General features: G+C 53.5%; 1 protein-coding gene across 2 annotated transcripts; it reads left to right on the top strand.

Annotated features, from left to right (window-relative positions):
- The first annotated feature begins 3,276 nt into the window (after positions 1-3,276).
- Positions 3,277-19,041, top strand: LOC134561978 (immunoglobulin superfamily member 2-like). Of its 2 annotated transcripts, none has more exons than XM_063419380.1 (8): positions 3,277-3,455; positions 4,369-4,746; positions 6,029-6,445; positions 9,152-9,538; positions 10,864-11,268; positions 13,903-14,304; positions 14,928-15,323; positions 16,836-19,041. In XM_063419380.1, exons 1-8 carry the CDS (start codon positions 3,404-3,406, stop codon positions 17,027-17,029), a joined length of 2,631 nt encoding a protein of 876 aa, XP_063275450.1. In that variant the 5' UTR covers positions 3,277-3,403; the 3' UTR covers positions 17,030-19,041. The 2 variants fall into 2 exon arrangements, with proteins under 2 accessions (XP_063275450.1, XP_063275451.1); XM_063419381.1 differs by having other exon boundaries at positions 3,278-3,455; positions 14,121-14,304; positions 16,836-16,998.
- The last annotated feature ends 134 nt before the right edge of the window (positions 19,042-19,175 follow it).

The raw sequence follows: 19,175 nt of genomic DNA, 5'->3' as shown, positions 1-19,175 counted from the left end.
TTTGGTTACAGGAGCGGCATGAAATGTGGGGAGCTCTTTGCAGCTGCTGCTTGCAAGGCACAGAGGTGTTTACAGCCACACCAGGCACCTTTCCCCTCCAAGCAGCCTTTGGGAAGCTGCCTCAGGATAGGATGCACAAGCTCCTAGGGGCTGGAAGGAGAGGCCTGTGTTGGCTTTTTTCCCCCTCAGCCTCTCTGTCAGGACCTGCTGCCTTGGATTAGTCTCTGGCTCCTTTTGCCACCTGCTCTGCTGCCTGGGGAGCCCCAGGCTGCTGGCAGAGGTGTGCTGGGCAGAGCATTGCTGAGCACTGGCTGGGATGGGGCAGGGAGGTGGCAGATCCTTGGGGCTGAGCAGAGGCCCTGGAACTCATGCCTCTCCCGGAGCACTTTGCTTTCACCTGGGATATTGCATAACAAGGATAAAAGCTCCCGGGGAAACCCTCCTTTTTATGAGCTTTGTTTTATTTCCTCATGGAGCAAACAACCTTGGCAGTGGCTGAAAACCCTTCCTGTGCAAAGCTGGATTTGCCTGTGACGTGGTTTGAGGTCTGATTTCCTTTGGATGGTGGCGTTTGTTGTGACTTTTCAGTGGAAGCCATCAGTGAATGTGATGGCTGCAGGGACAGGAAACCACAGCTTACCTAACCCCAGGTGCCCAAATGGGGTAAGGGAACTCGTGGGAGCCATACAGCAAGACTGGGGTCTGGTTACAGCCTTTCCCCTGTGCTTGCCTAATCCCTTTTGGGTCTCAGCAGACTCCTCCCCCTAAAAATAAACCCCTGGTTACTGGGTCACCTCCTTCATCCTCAACAGTTCCTCCACAGCCTTTCTACCCTGAGGTGGGGCTGATCCTGCCTTATTCCCATCTCTCCCCAGGCTCACTGCAGTGTGTAAGGCGAGTCTCAGCACTTGTCTAGTGGAATCCAAGAGGATTCCAAGTCACTGTGGATGTTGCTGATGCCTGCTCTGCTCTTTCAGGCAGAGCCTCCACCTCGCTACACTGGGCTTGGTAAAACTTTCCATGCTGCATTTTTGGTGGTGTTTTTCTGGACAGCTTTGGCCCAAAGTGGCCGAGTGACATCCAGAAAGGGTGCCTTGGAAAGGATCCAGGGAGAGGCAGGAGAATAGGTACTTCAGTTCACCAAGTGGGGTGCCTGGGCACCACCTGGCTCAGAGGAGGCAAGTCCTCTGCTCTGTGTAGGTACAGGCAGGGAGCCTCTGTGCTGTCCAAGACACATATTGCCCTGTCATTTCCCTTCTGGTGTCATGCCTGGGAAAATAGGGCGAGGAAATCTTTCTCCTCATGGATCTGGACTCACTGAAGTGGCTTCTAATGGCAATGCTGTCTTTGTCAAGGATTCTCTGATCCCCTTCCTTCACTCTGCCCTGCTGTATGTCTGGTTGCACTGACTTCCCAGGGAGGAAGAGAGTGAGTTTTAGACTGTGCAGTCCCAGGAAGAGGGAGCTGGTTGGTTTTGTCCACAGAGCATCATTATTGCCAGGGATAGGGCTAGGCCAGGCAATCCTATTCTCCCCAGTTTCTCTACTGCAAATGTAAACTGCGACTCATGCATCATTAGAGTTGCAAGCTTGGAGTTAAACTGTCCCCGAGTGTGTGTTTATCTGCGTGCTGACTGTCAGAAGCTCACTGAGGTTGAACTCCAAGTTTCCTTTCCATTTACTCTGTCACTGTAGCAGAGATGCTTTTGATGCTTTTCCCTCCTCCAAAGTGGTAAGTGGGTTGGCTTACTGTCAACAGGATGATCCCTCAGGGCACTGCTGGCAGTGGGTTGCTCTTGGAAAGCAAACTTCTCCATCCCTTTCCTTCTGAAATGGGGAGGTTGGATCCTGCAGCAGGGAGCATAAGCCTACCACACAGTTATGGCTGTGCCCTGCTGCCACAGGGCTCAGACCCTCCTCAGGGTACTGGTGGGATCCTGCAGGGACCTCTGCCTGCTGCCACAGCCCATCCCCTGGTCTGGATTTGGCTTTCTGGGGAGCTGATGGGGAGCCAGCTGATGGAGGGTCGAGCCTTGCAGCAAGGAGCCTCCGCTGCCACCTCCCAGCCCTTCAGGCTGTCATATGAGTTGGTTTTATAAATGGAGAAAGGAGGGACCTCATGTTTGTTTTGGGTTGTTACATGAATCTCATTCCCTGTGGAAGCCCCCTGGGATCAGGCAAGAGGAGTTGTTTTATGGCTGGTTTTTTGCTTGTGAATCCCTGAACTAATTAAGTCATTCAGTCAATCTCTCTGGTAGCAGCAGGAGCAGCATAGCTCAGGGATAAATGCTTTGTGCCACCTGGGGAAAAAATGTCCAAGAACCCCAAAACAAAGAAAACAACCCCACCAAACCAAAAAACCCAAACAAATGATTTCAGCAGTGTCTCTGAGCCCATCCTCTAGTGTTTTGGCTACATGCTTCAGAGACTGGGTTTTCCCTGCCCGAGATGTGCTCCTATCAGCCTCCCACCATGTCCCAGGACACCCCTGGCACCTGCCAGCTGGAGCAGGAGCATGTCCCAGGCAATGCAGCCACAGCACTTATCTCTGGGAATGTGCCAAGCCCCTGGGACTGTGCTGCAGCCTCCTGACCTCAGCCCTCCAGTGCAGCTCCCTGTGCTCTCATTGCTCCTGTGAGCAGCGAAGGGCCAGGATCTCCCACACCCAGATGTGCCTGCCCATGGGATGTGCATACAGGAACTGAGTTCCTGGCCAATTCCTGGCTCTGTGGTGGTCTTTCAAGAACCAAAAAAGCAGACTGGACTGGCTGTTGTGATTCTCCTGACCATGTAGTGGACAGGCTGGTGGGGATGCTGTGGGAGAGATGCCCCACTGCACCATGAGGCAGAGCTTGATCAGCCATTTCAAAGAGCACTCTGCCACCCTAGCCTGCACCTCTGGCATCATGCTGCTGTCTGCAGCCATGGGAAATAAATACATGGAGGAACCATCAGCTCTAGAAACCTGCTTCCATCCCTCCCTGGAATCCAGCCCCTTGTCCCCTCCTTGCTGTTAGCAGGGAGCAAGCTACTCCATGCAATAAAGTGGGAGAAGTGAGACAGAGGTTTAGCCTGCGAGCTGCTGTTGGACAGAAAAGCCACGGCCAGTAGGTGCCCACAGGTGGGCATCTGGCACAGACACAGTGGTAAGAAGGGGCTTTGGGCATTGTCACACTTACCCAGGTGGCCTGGGGACACGGTGCTGGCTGTCACCTCCCAGAGGGTGTTACTTTGCTGATGCACTCTGCTCTGTAACTTCTCCCTGCCATTCTAAGCAGAGGAAACCACTACTGAGAGACGGCTTCCTCCCAGCCAGTTTCTAAATTAGCAGAGTGACTGTCACCATCGTCCATGAGAACCCGCCATTGCCCCTCTGGGACAGGATCCAAGCACAGCAGATTCCCATGGGGCTGGCACAGTGCCTGGCAGCTGCCTTCCTCTTCCTCCTCCTCCTGGGTGAGTGCTCTGCCCAGTGGCTGGAGCTTTCTTGGAAGTGTTGTGGGGAAAGCAGGGTGTGTGGGGGGCTCAGCTAGCGCTGCTCTGGCTCAGTCACCATTGAATGGGTGCATCAGCGTGTGCTCTTTTTGCACTGTGTTTTCACTCCAAAATGAGAGCCCAGACCCTCAGAGGGTTTTGGTGAGAGGACATACACGTCCTTGTTGAGTGGCTGATTGCAGTGTGGAGGGTGTTACCTCGCTCCCTCTTGCATTGGGAGGGAATTTCTGAAGGTTTCCTAGGCAGTGCTGTCACCAGCTCTCTTCCCTGGCCACCACGGTGGTTTTTTTGATTCAGGACCCCATGTCCTGTGGACATTCTGCTTGGTGTCCATGCTGAGCACCAGAGAGAGCAAATGTCACTGCTGGGAGCTACATAGAAGGGGAGGCTCTATGTGTGGCAATCTCCAGACCCTCTGCAAGCAGAAATGGAGGGAGTTCTTGATGCTTCCTGGTGCCCCCTGCTTTCACAGGAGCTCTTGCTGACTCCCTCTCCTGTGCTCTGCTCTGTTTCTGCCTATGGAGCATCTCTGCAGCAGCCAGCCTGCTGCTGACCTCCACTGTCCCACGTCCCTCAGCTTCTGCGTTGCATCTCCTCCTCTGGCAGTGATCAGCTCTGTGCCCCTGCTCCCTGTCCCCCACACTCCGTGCAGGACCTGAGAGCTTGGCCCTCTTAATCTGAGCACACCACAAGCTTCCTCCAGTGCTCTCAGCCTGGTTGCTGCTTCCTCTGCAGCGCTGCCTGAGAGAGGGGCATGAACAGCAGCCCTCTGGCCACCGTGCTCTGGTCTCTGTTGTGCGACCCCCAGCGCGGCAGGAGACAAGAAAGTTCAGGGCTCTGTTGTTCTTGTAACAAACACCGCGTGTGCTGACAGGTCTGACCGCTGCCCAGCGGGTGGTGACCGTCCAGAAGGGTCCCCTCTACCGCACGGAGGGCTCCCACGTCACCCTGTGGTGCAAGGTGAGCGGCTACCAGGGCCCGGCGGAGCAGAACTTCCAGTGGTCCATCTACCTGCCCTCGGCGCCCGAGCGGGAGGTGCAGATCGTCAGCACCGTGGACCCCTCGTTCCCCTACGCCATCTACACGCAGCGCGTGCGCGGCCGCGGCATCTTCGTGGAGCGGCTGCGGGGGGACGCCGTGCTGCTGCACATCACCGAGCTGCAGGAGCGCGACGCCGGCCAGTACGAGTGCCACACGCCCAACACCGACGAGAGGTACTTCGGCAGCTACAGCGCCAAGATGGACCTCGCAGGTGGGTCCTGAACTAGAGCCCCGCTCCCTGTGGTGCTGGGGGAAGGCTGAGCTGGAATAAAGACTGGGCAGAGCTGGAGAATAAAGCAGGGATTTATTGAAAGGCCTCTGGGATACACCTTGGGCAGGACAGGCCTGACCAGGGCCGCACCCAACGTGGACCCAAAATGGTCACAAAATGGCTGACCAGTCACGAGGTCTTACCTTTTTATAAGTTTTGGTCTATTTGCATATTGGGGTTTCATTGTCCAGTTACAGCTTCAGGTTGTGAGGTCCCATGCTTCTTGTTTTCTCTCTTCAGTCCAGCATTGTTTATGCTTTTGAGCCTGAAAGTTGTCCTTGGTGTGCAGCAGGAAAAGGATTTATTTTGTCTCCCTGCTCTGTGAAGAGAGCTGACTGGCACTGAATGTGAGGCTCAGAACTGCACTCCTAGACAGCACAGAATCTGAAAAACATGAAAGCTAAAGCTTAAGGCATCACCTGTGGGGCAGGTCTCTACTGTCCCCATACATTTGGGGAAAAGTGCTCATTGTCAGAGGGGCAGCTGGGGAAAGGGATGATTAGTGGTGCTGAGGTAGGTGTGTCCAGATATCCCTTTGCATGTTCTGTGGTTATTGCCTCTCAGCCAGGGCAGGAATAGGGACAGGAAGCCTCTGCTCTCCCATGGCCTGACTTCAGCTCCTGACACAGACCAGCATGGCACAGCTGAGCACTTGGGAAGGCAGGGGTTTGTTTGCACAGGCTCTGTGCTTTAACTGTTGTTGTCTTCTCAGGTCAGGGTGTGGGAATTGACCCAAGTGGGATACCCACAGATGGAGGGAGGTAGCAGCTCTTGCAGACCACTGGGGAGGGAAGGCAATGGGGTGGAGAGACAATGGGAAAGGCCCTACGGTGAGCCCACCAAGTCTACATGGTGGTATGGTACTGCCACTTGGTGTTTAGCTCTGTTTTCTCCTTTATCTTGGTGTTGCACCAGTCTACATTTGGGATAGTGAGGGGATGGATTCTAATCTCCTTGGGGTTGCCTAATTAATACTGACTGTAGTTTGACTGAAGAGGACATAGCAAAGAGATTCGCTGCTTGTCTTGTTTCCTGAGGTTTTAGTCACTTCACACCTCACCATAAGCTGATGGAAGCCTTGTCAGTCAGCTGCAGAAGATTTTGCTCCTAGGCCCTGGGTGGGAGTTGTCCTATGCAGCGACAGGAGCCAGACTCAGTGATTCTTGTGGGTCCCTTTCAGCTCAGGATATTCTGTGACTCTGTGTTTCTCCCCCATGCTCAGTGATTCCAGACACGCTCTCGGCTTCCATGGCACCCCAGGCCCTGACTCTCATGGAAGGGGATGCAGTGGAGCTGACCTGTGAGGTGTCCAAGTCCACTGCCCAGCACACCCATCTCTCCGTTGGCTGGTACCTTCTTCAGGGAGCAGGAGAGCACCACGCAGAGGAGATCCTCACCCTCTCCAAGGACTTCATCCTGAAGCCAGGGCCCTCTTATGAGCAGAGGTTTCTGCAGGGGGCTGTGCAGCTGAACAAGGTTGGGAACACCACGTACAAGCTCCTCATCGGGGGAGTGACGCCATCTGACCAGGGGCAGCTGTACTGTGAGGCAGCCGAGTGGATCGAGGATCCTGACGGGACGTGGAAGGACATCTCCCGCAAGCAAACAGCGAGGACCTCGCTGGCAGTTGTCAGCCGGGGTAAGGCCTTTGCAAACTCACATTGGAGTTGGCTCCAACTCCCCTGGGCAGCAGATTTCAGTGCCCCTTCACCTGCCCAGGGACACACTGCTGGTTCTGGCTGGATGCTGAGGGGCCAGGCTGGGCTCAGGGTGTGGCAGCCCCTGGTTCAGGAGCTCTCAGTGCTTTGGCTGCCCATGCAGCCGAATCTCCGATGCCAGCAGCAAGCCCACGTCCTCACAGACCCGTGCTGCTGTTACAGAGGGCAGCGTATGCCCAGAGCAGCCTGGCTTCCTTGGCAGTGCTGACCTCCAGTGTGTGGAAAACGGGGTGGTTGCACTGCCTCCAGGCCCTCGTGGCCTTAAAAAAGTGCACCCCTGTCAGCTGCTCGTCATGTGCCTCAGCCACAGGCACACAGGGACACGGGGATGTACTGTGTGTGTGTGTGCTCCACAGCTCTTTTCAGAGGTGGCTGGTCTGTCCCTGCTGCCACCAGCCCGCTGCTTTCCAGAGCAGTGCTGCTCTTTGTTAGGCCTTCCTTGAGCACCCTGTCTGCTGTCCCTCCTGCCACAAGCCTTGGCTGGCTGCGGTGCCTCACCCTGCTCTCCCCCCATATGCGTGTGAGGAGCTGTGCCCAGGGGAAGGGAGAATCCCTCTGTCTCACCAGTAAGGTTTAGCTCAAAGCAGCCAAGGCAAGGTTGTGGCTAGCTAGTGTCCTTTAACACAGTGTGCAGTAAAATTGGAGCAAGTCTCCCGCTGAAACCCTGCCTGTGGAGGTGGTGTACCCTGTCCCCACATCTCAGGGCTGGTGGAAGAGGCTGCAGAGCAGAGCTGGGGCAGTGGGGGGAACTGATGTCTCGTGGGAGGGTGGTGCGTCAGAGCAGGAAACCAGAGAAACAGATGGGTGAGAACTAAGCACTTCCTATGTGGCTCAGGGGAGCAAGGTGTCAGGAGGAAGGGGAGGACAGTGTGGTCTCTTGTCAGTCTGTTTCCTGAAACCTGCCTGACTGGCAAAGCTTTATTCCCCTCATTGTGCACTCTTTGCAGCCAAGGCTTTCCAAGCCTGCTGCTGCTTGGGTAGCAATGGCAGTAAGTGCACTTCCATGCATCCTCTTGTTGAAGAGGGCTTGTCGTGACTGGCAGTGTGTGGATTCAGGCAGCAGTGTCATGGGATCGCCTCAAAACAGAGAAACCTTGTCAGAGTTTGGTATTTGTCCTGTGGTGACTGTTAAAGGTAGTAGGGAGGTGATGGTGGTGAGAGGACATTATGGTGGCAGCGTTGGTGCTCCTGCTATTGCCATGGTGGGACAGCAGTGGGTGTGCAAGCCCTCCATCAAATATATGCAGGGCTGGTTTCTTCCTCCAGCACCCAGTGGGGCAACCCAGGCTGCAGGGCTGAGCACCCCATCCCTCCCAGAGCCATCAACCACTCTGACCATGGCTAACTGCTCCATCGGTTTCTATAAACTCTGCAGCAAATATTTAGGAATGCCAAACATATCTGCAGCAGCTGGGATTCCTGTTCACAAACTGTTTATGAACCAGTGTTTAAATTCACAGGGTACTCTGCTTTCAATAAATTATTTGAGCCTTTCCAGTTGTGGTCTGGGAGCTGCTCTGTTTTACCTCCAAACTACAGCATGCAACCTTTCCCTTGTTTTGAGACTCAGGGGCACCTCAGTGACCCAGGCAGACAGAGTGGTGTGAGCCAGGGAATCGGGGCTCAGTCCTTCCTCCAGGCTTTTGGCCATGCCAGTGCTTTGTGGGGTCATGGCCCAGGGTTTTGGGGTACCCAGTGGGTCTCGGGCTTGGAGCCACTGTCCAGCCAGGCTGGTGCCAGGAACCAGGGGCGTTGAATGCCCAGCGAGAAGGGTGAATGGTATCATAGGGCCCAGAGATGGGGTCCTTACCTCAGACACAGCTGCCCAAGAGGGTCTGCCAGAGGGAAGATGACTTTAAGTTCCCCCTGTCACTGCTCTCTTTGCTCAGCACCTACTGCTAATTGGTATGGGGGGCAGGATCCACCTCCTCTTGCTTCTTTCCTACCTCCCCATGCTGTGACAAGTCTTGACATTTCTGCTTTCTGTAGCAACTTAACCCAAATCTGCTCCAGCTTGGAGAGCATCTCTTGCCCACAACCCACAGTAACCACTGGGGACTTCAGCATGCAGGAACAGCCACAGTAGATTCAGACAAACCACCAAAATGCCAGCCCTTCATGCACCATTTTCTGCCACAAGCAGCAGAGTTAAAACCACCACAGTGATAAAACCACTTTGTGCCCGTTTTTGGCTTCCAGGAGAGGTGTTCCATGAGGTAAAACAGCTCCACGGGATGAGACAGAGCAGCTCCTGCAAAAGCTGATGCCTGTGAGTTAGGGCAGCTCTCAGCTCGGATGCCTGAGCTGAGCAGGGCGTGGCTGTGGCCAAAGGCTGCCCAGTGAATGCTCTGCTCTGTTGGGTTTATCTGCTCTTAAGGGGGGAGCTCAGCTCCCCAGGGCTCTGGCGCTTCCTCCACCTGCAGCTGCTGCTTAGTGCCCAGAGCTGGCAACCATCTCCCCAGGGTCAAAATTTTCCATCCTGATCCCTTTTGTTATGAAAGAGAACATTTTAACAGAGAATTCCCTCCTGTTTCCCTCTGCAAGGCTGCTGGTGCTGCCAGGCAGGAGGGAAGCATGGACAGGAAGCAGGGCCACCCAGCACCCTCCTTGTTTTTGATTGCCCACAGGCAGAGACCTCCCTGTGGACATCGCTGCTGCTGCTGAAGGCTCCCTTTCCGAAGGGGACACCCTGCAGCTGAATTGTGTGGTGGGAGCCCCGAAGAGCAGCAGCAGGCACTTCAAAGTGATTTGGCTCCTCAATGAGATGAAAGTGGCCGAGGTTGACGCCCATGGGGTATCGACCTGGGAGGAAGAATATGAGGAGAGAGCCAAGCTGGGGCAGCTCCGAGCATTCAAGCCAAGCAACACAGTTTATGTCCTCACCGTCCGTGAGGTGGGGCTGAAGGACAAGGGTACATACCAGTGCTCTGTGTCGGAAATGAAGGCTCCTGGAGACTTGCACAGCATCCAGACCAATGTCTCATCAGGCGTACAAGTCAACGTGAAGCCAATAGGTTAGTAAATCCTAATGGCTGCTCTTCTGGGTAAAGTCTGCAGGATCCTTCACTGGGGAACACTTTAGGTCTGGCCTCATCTTGACAGGGGCAGCAAGAATGCAAATATGCCATAGTTTTTGATAGATAATGGGAAAAGCATTTGCTTTGGCAAATATTAGTATGACAGTCACACTAGCTGTCAACAAAGTGTAAACCGTTTGTCCAGTTTCTTTGTAGTAAGTTTTGGGTCAAATAGGTAGAATTCTGAGGAGTCTGGGTCCTCCTGTGTCTTTGGTACTGAAAACTATGAGCAGCATCTCTGCTACTTCTGAAAATCATAGGAAAACCTAGCAGAACAGATGTGTCTGAGGAGGGGGATCATTGCCATTTCCATCCAGGTACTCTCCTTGTTTTGGATGGATGATTTGTGAGAAACCACTCTAAGAAAAGTGTGTGTGAAGCTCTTGGTTTCCTTGTCATAGCTAGATAATGGTTATTCTAATGTAGCAGGAGCTGTCTGCTGGGACTCGGTTTTTTAACTAATTCTTTATGTATCCATGTCCCAAGAAAGACACTTGGCCCTGCAGTGCTTCAGTTTCCTCATTTCTACCACTCTGCTAGAGTCCCCGTGGTGTGTTTTGGGAGAGACCAGTGGGGGACAAGAGCTAAAATGCTCAGAGACCTGAAGGGCAGTATCTTGCTCAGCAGGCCTGTCTCCTTAAGCTGGAATACAAAATATCTGTTCCAGCAGCATAATTACTTGCCGTAATTAAGTTCAACAAAGCCACTTGCTGAGTTGTCTGGTGGTATTTATCAGAGATCCGCCCCTGGTGCTGGCCTGTGATTGCTTCTCCTGCCCTCTTCTCTGAGTGCAGAGCCGCTAATCTCCACAGTGTGCAGTGACCTTGTCCTTCCTTCTTGGGAGCCTTTATGGAGAGGCAGCTTTTGGCTGTGAATTAGGCTGGTTTTCCTTCCTTCTCACTGGGCTGGGTGCCTGAGACCACCAGTCAGGCCACAGGAATTGTTAAGCTTCTGTAGAGGGAAGCAGCAAACAGGACAGCAGCATCAGCAGAGGATCCCTGGCTCCCCTGGTGTGGGACTGGGGACCCTGGAGAAGAGGGTGCTCAGACTTTTCTGGGAAAATGGGAGGTGGGAGAGGGCCAGGGGCTGCATGGGGTTGGCAGAGCACAGTGCAGCTCTGCAGAGAGTGGCACTGGCAGAGGAGCTGCAGCGCTGCTGGTGCCGTGGCCCTGCCGTGCCCGGGGCAGCGGGGACAGGGCTGTGTGGGAAGGGGACAGGCAGGGCCCTTGTCCCCGTGCCAAGGGCTCTCTCCTCCCGGGCAGGTCTCGGTCTGCACGCCACGCTGAGAAGCCGAACCCCCACCATCGGTCACGGGCAGAGTCTTGAACTCTTCTGCCAAGTGAACGCCAGCTACACCCTGGAGGAGGTGCCAGTGTCTGTGCGGTGGCTCTTCCAGCCCAGCCGGCCCACGGGGCCCTCACAAGAGCTGGTCCAGGTCCTTCCCAATGGCGCTGTGGTCTGGGGGGCAGCACGGCCACAATTCCAGGGGAAAACCCAGCTGGAGAAGGCTGGCACCTCCTTCAGGCTGCACATCCACAGTGCCTTGCCTGCCAACGAGGGGACATACCAGTGTGAGGTGGGGGTCTGGAGGAGGAACGCCCTGCCCCTGGGGCAGGCAGCAGCCAGTGCCAGCTCCAATGCCGTGGAGATAAAAGTGGTGCTGCCAGGTAAGCAAAGCCTTCAGCAGGGGTCTCTCCTGCAACTTTAAATCCATCAAATGTGACCAGGGGCAACCAGGGCCACTGATGTCTGGGGTGTCCCCAGCAGGGTCACCTCCCAGGGCTGCAGGAGATGGTGCTGCCTGTTATGGTGCTTCCTCAGCACCTGACAAAACCTTGGAGACAAATGTGCTGGTGGCAAGTATTTATTTGTTTGCAGATTACACCAAGCATACAGGGATCAGCCTTGCCACTAGGATTTTAAGCCTGGTTTCTGGAAAGAAGCAGTGCCCCCCAAGAAGCCCAGCTGAATGTTTGGGGTTCAAGGTACACCCCATGGTGTGGGCTTCTGGGAGGCACTGGAGAGAAACTAGCCCCTGGAGCTGATGCTGGGATATGTCTGTGTTCCCTGACCAGAATATCCAAGGGATGCTGAGAAAACAGCAGGCCTCTCTGCCGGGCTGGGAGCCAGCACAGCCTCAGGGTGCCAGGGACTCCCTGGGAAGGTATCTCCTGCTGGGCACAGCTGCAGCCAGGGCCCTGCCCAGGGTTGCCTTTTATGGCCACCCCGGAGGCAGAGTCTGCACTGCCATCCCTCCTGCCAGCACCCTGCTGGAGCGTGCCTCATCCTCTTATGGAAGAGAGATGTTGCAAACAGACCTCAGCCATCCTGCTCACAGCTGGGGCTGCTGCAGGAACGGCAGGGTTTGTCCTGGCCAAAGCCTCTGAGCCTCTGGAGGCAGGCATGAGACTATGGGCTGGTTTAATTTTTTGACCTCGTGTCTGTTCTGCCAGCAAAGGAGAGTTCTTGGTCATTTTTTTTTTCCATGCATTAAGTGCTCCTTCCTCTAAAATCCTTGGATTTTCAGAATCACAACCCAGTGAACTGAAATTATGCATTTTTCATGTTTTTTAACTGATGGGTTTGCTGTGGTGTAAGCAAGTACATTTCCTTCCCTGGCTGGGCTCTTTTCTCTGGTGCTCTCTCCTGTTCCACTGTTACTCATTCCTCACCCCTGTGGAGCTGACTGCTCTGTTGGACGCTGGAGCCACAACCAGCTGGGGCAGGGTGGCACTGATGTGAGGGGTGGCAATAATCAGCACCTCTGAGCACACCTCTCTAGGGTAAATGGCATTAAGGTGAGTGGGTGTAACTGCAGAGCATCTGCACAGAGGAGATGGCAGCAGCACGAGACTGCAACATTTGGCTCCAAACACACTGCAGCTGTTGCTGGAGACTGCGACACTGCAAAGATGGTGGGAACTGGGAGAGGAAGTTCCTGCTGGCTCTGGTGTCACCTCTTTTGGAAAGGGAGCATGAGCCAGTGAAGGATATTTGGGAAGGCAGGCAAGTCTGAGGAGGAAGGTGGCTCAAGCAGCAATAGGGTTGAGGCGAAGCTGCAGAAAATGAAGCTGCAAATCATGAAAATCACCAGCCTGCTTCTCCTCCTATAAAACCTTATAGCTGGAGCCTGCAGAGATGCTGGAGCTCTTGACTTTTTGCTTCAGCACTTTGTTCACTACTTGATGTTAGCTGTTGCTTTAGGAGTTTACATGTTGCTGTGGTCTACAGACTGTCTTCAGACAGGAGGGACATCCATGAAAGATGATAACAGGCAGGGAAGGAGGACAGATCTTTTCCATTTCCAATGTCTTATGTGGTATCTCGTAATTAGTGCTCCATGAGCCTCTCAGTGCAGCTTCTTCCCCCAGTCTGGAGTGAGCTACAGTCCCTTAAAACCCTGATGGTGTCTCCTGCTGAGTAATTTCTCCCTACCCAAGGGTGGATACCTATGTGTATTCCTTCCCCTGACTGCTGACTCCATCTGGCAGAAGTGGAGTCTCAGAAACGAAGTTGGGGTGGAGGGGAAATGCAGGTGGTTGGGGCACCTTTAAAGATATGGATTTGCAGCCTTTCCACTGCTGGAGAAAGGTTCCAGCAACAGGTGATGAGCTGTGGGCAGAGGCTCCCTCACAGCAGGAGCAGCACAGACACATCAGGATTAGCAGTGCCCGCTGCCGAGGGCAGAGCTGCAGCAGCACCACCCCTGTGCTCTCCTCAGCTGCACAGCACTGAGCATCACTGCCTGTGATCACAGAGGGTGTGCAGGACTCTGTCGTGTGGTTTGGGATTAATAACCACAGCAAACACCTGAGCTGCAAGTGTTAGTGAAACCCACAGAGGCTCTGTAGTCTCTCTGCGATGAAAGACATTTGTTCACAGCTTCCAAGGCTGTGGGCTGGTCTTATCACATATGTGTGAGCCTGCTGATGGAAACAGTGGTAGACAGACACATTTGCTTCACACAGAGGCTTTGCCTCCAAGCTCCAATACAATGCCTGCCTCCATGCCCCATTCCTGCTCCGTGGTCTCCAAGGCACCTCCTCTGCTACTCTCCTGCCCAGTAACACCCAGCTGTGATTCCCTGCTGTAGTTCAAACAAGGGTGTGTGTGGATTTGCTCTTTCCCTCCTTCCTCCACCCTCTACTCCAGCATCCTCTAATGAGCCTTTGTCCTCTGTGAACTCTCTTCCTTACTCCTTTTCCAGTGTGTTCCTCTCAGGGCAGCTTTATTCCTCTCCTTGTCAGTATCCCTGTATTGGCAGCTGCAGCTGGTGTGATTGTTTTCTTTCTCCATTTTAGAAAGCAAGCTTCAGGTGGCTACGAAAGACAGCTCTGTGGAAACTGCCAGTGGTAACGCAGCCATTGAGTGCAGGATTGTGTTTGCCCAGAATAATTCACAGTTTGCTGTTACCTGGTACCTCCTGCCTCCTCTGGCAGATGCAATGCCCCTGCAAATCCTCAGGGCCGACTACAGCAGCGTGCTGGAATACGGGTCTGAGTTCAGCTCTCCTGCACAGAAGTCCCGGTTCCTGAGCCAGAGGGTGTCCAGCAGCATATTCCAGCTGCACATTCTGTCTGCAAACCTGGCGGACCAGGGCGGGTACTACTGTGTGGTAGAGGAATGGCTCTGGCTGGTGGACGGCTGGTACAAGCTCGGAGAGGGAACGTCGGGAAGGACCATGCTGAAGTTCAAACACCCAGGTGAGCAGCTGTTATCCCTTCAGTAGGTGCTGCTGAGGAGGGTTGGATCAACTTAGGATGGGCCCCTGCCAAGCCTCTCCTAAGCTGGCAGGGCTTAGGAAAAGCAGCAGCTCCTGTGTTGGATCTGAGACTTAAGGATGCAGGAGTTGTCAGTGGCTCTCAAAGGGAAACAGGGAATTAGGAAGATTTACCACATCCTCCCAAACCAACCGAGCTGCTATTTCTGCTACTGGCAGATGTAGTCGAATGCTTCATAACAAAGTGAGTTGTGGCCTTTTTCTTTTCCCTCCAACACCTGGTGCACTTGGGTGGTTGTAAAATGCTGTGAATAGAGAAGCTGCCCTTACCTGGTGCTCCTGAGCAGCCTGAAGGAAAACACTTGGTTTTCCTTGCCCTGCAGCACATTGCAGGCAGAGGTGCACAGGGGGCAGAGGTGGTGGGGAAGGTGGGGACACGCTGCCCCAGGGAGAATGAGTCACAGCAGCGAGGGGCCTCTGCAGGAGGCCACTCCAATCCCCCACACTTTCCTCCAGAAGGTTCCCATCACACTGTGGGTGCAGGCAGAAGTGTTTTCACAGCAATACAACGCCGCAACATCTCTCTCCGCTTGCACTCTCCCCCAGACCCCGAGCCGCGGCTGGACAAAACCAACCACAGCGTCTCCGCCAGGGAGGGCGAGGAGGTGACGCTGCCCTGCCGGCTGCAGGGCGCCCTCCCGCCCGGCACACACCTCTCGGCCACCTGGTTCCAGGTGAAGAGCGGCGGCCGCGACGCTGCCCTGCTGACCGTGCACCGCGACGGCAGCACGGAGTACCCGGGGCAGCGCCGGGCGGGGCGGCTGCAGCTCCGCCGGCCCTCGGCCGGAGACTTCAGCCTGACGCTGGGCGCCGTGCAGAGCGGGGATGCCGGGGCGTACTACTGCCAGCTGCAGGGATGGCAGCAGCACGGCCACGACCAGGGCTGGGCTCTGCGAGCCTCGGCGCGCTCGGGGTACACCCAGCTCATCACCGCCCCGCCAGGTAACGCCGCCGGCTGCCGGGGCTCCTCGCCCCACAGCCAGCCTGAATGCTTTATGGGGGGGAAATTCTTGGTGTGGCTTCTCTGGCACATCTGTCTAGACTGAAGTCTGTGAAAACCAGCCTCTGAGTGGGGGGGGGTGCAAAGGTAGGACCGGGTTCTGCATGCAGAAGTTTAGCTAAGTAAAAGCAAAGGTTTCAGTCAGGTGTGTGCGGCGTTTTTAGGAAGGTAATAGGCAGGAGTTGTTGCTGCTTTGGGAAAATAGGAGGCTCAGGTGACCCACGTGGAAGAAAAAATATAAACTGTGAAATCAGTCATGATGCACCCAGCTGAGAGGATCTTGCACTTGTAGTCACCTTCAGCTCTGGAGCTGCCAGGCCTGAAGCCAGCCTGGGTGCTGTGGCTACATGAGCTGTGGCTTCTGCAGCAAGTCCCAGGGCTGGCCAGCATGGAAAGAGTGACCCTGCAGAGCCCTCCCCTGAGCCTGCTACTCCCACAGCCAGGCACGGAGCCTGCTCCCATGGCTTTGCACCCGCAGCAGATCTAATCTGGATTTAATTGCATGGAGAGGGACTGACAGCGCTTCATCCCCTCTGCTGTTGTGTTACTGCTGTTGTCCATCACAGCTCTCTTTAGCACTCAAGATTTCTCCTTCATCAGCCCCCTCTGTGTCTTGTTACCCATTACTGGTGGAGTAACCATTGCCAAAATTGCTCAGGAGCTGCTAGTAAATTCTCCTCCAATTTTTGAATAAGTGCTTTTGCCAAGAGGTTTTCATGGTTTTCACAAAAGGCAAACGATTAGCGGGGTGGTTTTTCTTTCTCCCTCTCTTATCTATCTATCTATCTATCTATCTATCTATCTATCTATCTATCTATCTATCTATCTATCTATCTATCTATTTCTCTTTTTTTGGCCATGTGTGTGCATGTGTGTTCCTCCAGTGATGCAGGTCTCTTTGAAGAACCCAGCAGCCTCCACCTCAGATGGGGAGCTGTTCTGCAGGAGCTGCCAGGGATGAGGATGGTGCTCACAGCTGCCTGCAGCTCAGTGGGCATGAAATAGGATAGCAGATCAGCAGTAACAAGGAGGGGCCGGTGTCTGAGGAGGACAGGGACTTCTTGATCTGGTTTCCTTTGCTCTCCTCTTATCCCATCTTGCTCAGTGGTGCAGCCTCTGGCAGACTTCTACCTCATCCCACTGTCACTGGTGTCAGGCAGGGTGTGCTGCTTTTCCTTACTGAGCCCAGTCTGGGGTAGCAGAAGAGCTGGGCTGTTTCTGTTGGGATGTTTCAGATGAACAAGCCAGGGCCTTATCTGACCTCTCCAGACAAGAAATTGAGGCAAATTACCTGGTTTCTCTCCCCCTTCTCCTCAGGTAGCCTGTATGAATTCCTAAAAATTAGTAGCTGTTGAAGATTGAGGGAAAAGTGTAAAGAAAATAGAGAAACAGTAGGAAAGAGAAACTCAAACTAGCTTGGGCCCTCACATTTTTTCTTTCTTTTTTTCCTTCAGAGTCAACTGTTTTGTCTAGGATCTGCTCATCCCCACCACTGCTGAACTTCATCTTATTTTTACCACTGGTCCTGATCCTTCTCCTGGCCCTTGTTGTCTTCTGCTGGTACTGCAAACACAGGAAAAGCAAGAAGGGCAACATGACAGGATGGATGATGGAACTGGAAGGGAATGAAGAGGTCAAGAAGACTTAGCTGGTCTGTAGAGGCAGATGTAACTTGGGGGAGCAGAGCTGGGCAGCTGAAGGGGACTGAGTACTTGCAGAGGGGCTTTTATTGTTTTGTGGTAGCTCTTGCAATAAATCCTTGAAATTATGTGCTTGCTTTTGATGGAATGAAGCAGCTTTGGAATTACTAAGCAGATAGTGCTTTTATAACAAGTGGTTCTGTCTTTTAGGCTAGGTACCCACCCATTTCCTACTCTGCTTGTTGTGGTGCATTTGAGGTCCTTGCAGCATGCATCTCCCACTGTGGATGGGAGTGGTGTTATTCCTCTGCAGGAATAAGGGAAAAAACAGCTCTTTCTGTGCTGTAACACAAAAGTACCACATTTCTACTAATGTTTGGTGTCTTGACAAAATCTGTGTTGTATCCAGGCTAAAAACCAGTGGTAGAACTGGAAGTGGAATATTGGTGTCCCATTCAAGTCATCGCCCTTGCCTTTGCCAGGGAAGCTCTTGGACACCACTGTTTTCACATTCTGAGTGTGTCTGTGCCCAAAGAGCATCATTTGATGAAAATGAAATGGGTCTTCATCACAGAACCTGTCACAGGAACATGAGGACTGAGCAAGGCTGGCTGGGCCTGTAGGAAATCCAGAGGAGAAGAATTGCAGCCACCCACAAAAAATCAAATCCTGTTGACTCAGTACAGGACTTGCATGGAGTCTTGGATCCCAGAAGGAAGATGTAGACACCAAACTATATCAGAGATGAGTGTACAAAGTTTCCAGCTCCTTCCTTTGCTTCTGCTGTAGGGGAAGACAGCATCTAGCCCCTGGTACCTGGGCTGTCTGTGGGTCAGGAAGCTGCACAGCTGGGACCTGGAATTAGACACATCCAGAGTGTCCCATGTAATAAAAAAATGCCACGTGTGCACTTGTGGGGCAGCTCCTCTATACTCTGGAATCCAGCTTGGACTCACCTTTTCAAGGCTGAAGAGCTCTGCTACCTGAAGAGTGCCTGGCTGATGCATGGAAGAAAGGAGATTCCTATCCAGTCTTGATAAGCCAAGGGATATTCCACCCCTAATTGTGCAAAATGGGATGTGGTCCCAGGGAGTTGTACGGTCAGGTATCAGGGCAACACTCTGAGCACTGTGCTCAGACCAAAGTATCTGTATAGAAACCACAGCAGACACTCACAAACCTGCTTCCTGTGACCACAGAGAGAATTGGAGACACCACAGCCCCTCCAGATGATCTGTTCTTTCACTTTCTTTGCAATTAGGAAAGCTGCCTGATTTTATCCTGAAGAACTGGCAGGTGCCTCAGTCACTTGAAAATGCAGGTTTTGCACACATCTGAAGACTACTGCTCCTGTTTGCCTGTTCAGCCACCTCTGTCTGTGCTGGCTGGCTCCAGCGTGCTCAGTCTTTCCCCGCAGGATGTTTTCTGGACCCCGTGCAGCTTTTCCCTTTGCTGCCCTGACCCCAGCTGCCTCTCCCACAGCGAGAGCGCTCAGAGCTGCACGTGGGGCTCTCTGCAGAGGTTTCCCCCCTGCCTTGTAGGTTATGTCCCGTTTACACATCCCAGTAGGATGTTTGATTTTCTCTTTGCGTGCGACGGCGCGGCGCTGTTTGTGCCTGGCTTGTGATCATCAGGCTCCTCTCCTGCAGATTTGCTGTCTAGCAAGTTGTGTCTCCACTGTGTGTTCAGGCTGTTGGCTTTTCCTCTAACTGGAGCCCTGTTTTCATGGGGGTGTTGAACAGCTTTCTGCAGCAGTTTGTGGAAGATCCTGCCGTCTGTCTTAGCCCTGTCTGATTAAACTTTAACTCTCGGGCTGGTTTCTCTCTGTCTGTTTGACAGAGAAGCAGATGCTCCCAGGATATTAAACTCCTACAGGTTTCGTGGAAAGTGGTAGGTGGGTGAAGGAGAGGAGGCAGTGTGGGTTGGCCACCTGGTGCCTGGTTTGTGTTTAGGGGATACGGAAAGGAGATGTAGGTGTGCTAGGGTGTGGGAAAGGAACGAAGGAACATCTTTTGACTATCAACTCTCAACAATAAATCTATGCATGTTGCTTATCTGCTGATTTTGTGCTGTTTGTCCAGGTTTTCGTTTGGATTGTTTCCTTAGTTTGCCAAGGAATGCCTTGGGAGCCTACTCCACAAACCTTGATAAAAT

Source organism: Prinia subflava, chromosome 25 (genome assembly GCF_021018805.1).
Source record: "Prinia subflava isolate CZ2003 ecotype Zambia chromosome 25, Cam_Psub_1.2, whole genome shotgun sequence".
NCBI classification, from domain to species: Eukaryota; Metazoa; Chordata; class Aves; order Passeriformes; family Cisticolidae; genus Prinia; species Prinia subflava.
This window is presented reverse-complemented; position numbering and strand designations above follow the sequence as displayed.